The sequence below is a fragment of the Propithecus coquereli genome, unplaced genomic scaffold (assembly GCF_000956105.1).
Source record: "Propithecus coquereli isolate 6110/MARCELLA unplaced genomic scaffold, Pcoq_1.0 Scaffold3, whole genome shotgun sequence".
Classification (NCBI taxonomy): Eukaryota; Metazoa; Chordata; class Mammalia; order Primates; family Indriidae; genus Propithecus; species Propithecus coquereli.
Window position 1 is genome coordinate 19,821,301 of NW_012148618.1, and position 1,903 is coordinate 19,823,203.

Below are 1,903 nucleotides of genomic sequence, written 5' to 3' on the forward strand. Positions count from 1 at the left end.
GAAAAGACTACTAACAGAACATCTGATCATCTAAATTACCTACATATACCCACGAGAAAAAAATTGCCCTGTGTTCCTAACTACATTTTTCTGGCCTTGGTAAACTCAGCTGTACAATGAGAAATAAAGGATTTGAAGAAACTTAGTAAGTTTCTTATAATTCTCTACAAAGAAAGTTCACAAAAGACTAGGGTTCCATTTATTCCTAGCCCAGAGGAAAGTTTCTCTTGTTCACTGATTCTTTTTGCAAAAATAGGCCTTCTCTTCTAGGCTTATTGTTTGGTCTGATATTCTATAATTTTGTTTAATATTAGTTGATTATGGCAGACTCTTCAGTGGCTAACCATCATTATTCACATCTTTCTCCACAGGAGAATTAAAAAAATTCTTGGGGTTTCTTACCAGTATGACCCCTCTGCCTCCCCACCCTCCACTTCAGAAAACTATCCATTTCAAATGATATTTTTGTCTTGTCATTGAGAAAATATGTTTACGCATAAAGAAATATGTTTATGTAGTCTTGTTTTACTGAAAATTCTTCACTCTTTTTGAAGCAATTCATAATTTCATTTTGGATTAAGGGAGGGAGAGGCAGTAAACACTGTAAAATAATATTTTAAGACATCCACAGTTTTCTACTGAAAAACAGCAAGTACATACGTGTGAGCGCATGTACACACACACACACAAACACGTGGATAATAAGAAAACCAAGCAGTGCATACTTTACGAAATCATTTGACTACAGAAAATAGCATAATAAATTACTTCAGAAGATAAAAATTTCACAAACTTCCATATATTTCATATGAAAATACAAAAAGAGCAAATGCTGAACATTAACTGAATTCTTAAAAGTTCTCTCTCTCTCTCTCTCTCCCCTTTATGAACTGCTTTAAGGAAATTTACCTTAACTGAGATATAAAATCTTACCTTACTAAATTCGTCATTGCTAAAATTTCTGGATCATTTTTGTACGGCTTGGCCTAAACACAGTAAAAAAAAAAATTAACTGTTTATGTACAAAGAAATTACATTTATTTCCGCAAAACACAGCTGATAAGAAAAATTAACAATTAAAGCACACACACCTCTTGTGAGTCAAATGGATTTATTCCCGATTTCATTAGCATATTTGCTAAGACCAAATATTTTAAGCAAGTGGTTCGTCTTGGACTTCCTGATTCATCATAATTCTTAAAGGCTTCAAAAAAATCAGTGTGTGCCTTTTCAAATTCACCTTCTCTCAAGTGCATTTTACCACCACATTCTGTAAAGAATAAAATATAAGAGAATATTTTCAGTAATAAAAATAGCAAGAGTGACCACTTTATAAAGGTCAAATAAAAACTACGTCAGTACTTTCAGTCTTTTAATTATATAACCTGAATAGAACTGGCCCCAAGGAATATAGCTTAGTTCCAAAAAGTAAGCGTTTCATTAAACACCCTGCTATATCGTCCTAAGTCATCCCCCACCCTCTCCAAACCAAACTTGCCTCTGATAACTCCCATGATCAGTGGATGAGGGATGGCAGACTTGATGTGAAGTGACTGTTCATAGAGTGCTTTAAGCTTTTTGTTATTTTTCTGTGCCGTGTACATTTGAATTTCCAAAGCATATATTTCTAATAACTGGGTACCTTTTTTCAGGTCATCTTCTCCATCATCAGTCTAGGAAAGCAAATATTTAACTTTAGTCAAGACAGAATTCAGACCGTTCCCTTAGCCTGGGAACTTTACATTTATAATACTATTTCTCTGTGAAAATGCAATGCAAATTTTAATTGGGAACTAGAGTACTAAAAACACCACTTTTAATGGCCAAAAAGAAACCAACACATTCTTTCTACTTTCTAGTTATTGGATAAGGAAAAAGTTATTGGATGAGCCAGAAGTTTTCT

The 1,903-nt window shown here is 33.5% G+C and overlaps 1 protein-coding gene across 1 annotated transcript in view; it reads right to left on the bottom strand.

Annotated features, from left to right (window-relative positions):
- COPS2 (COP9 signalosome subunit 2) overlaps nucleotides 1-1,903 on the bottom strand; it is a 73,755-nt gene that overhangs the window by 17,898 nt on the left and 53,954 nt on the right. Inside the window, exons 6-8 of the mRNA XM_012649148.1 lie at nucleotides 1,499-1,673; nucleotides 1,092-1,270; nucleotides 934-986 (exon numbers count right to left, since the gene is read on the bottom strand). Coding sequence (XP_012504602.1) covers nucleotides 934-986; nucleotides 1,092-1,270; nucleotides 1,499-1,673 — 407 coding nt within the window. The remainder of the gene's footprint in view (nucleotides 1-933; nucleotides 987-1,091; nucleotides 1,271-1,498; nucleotides 1,674-1,903) is intronic.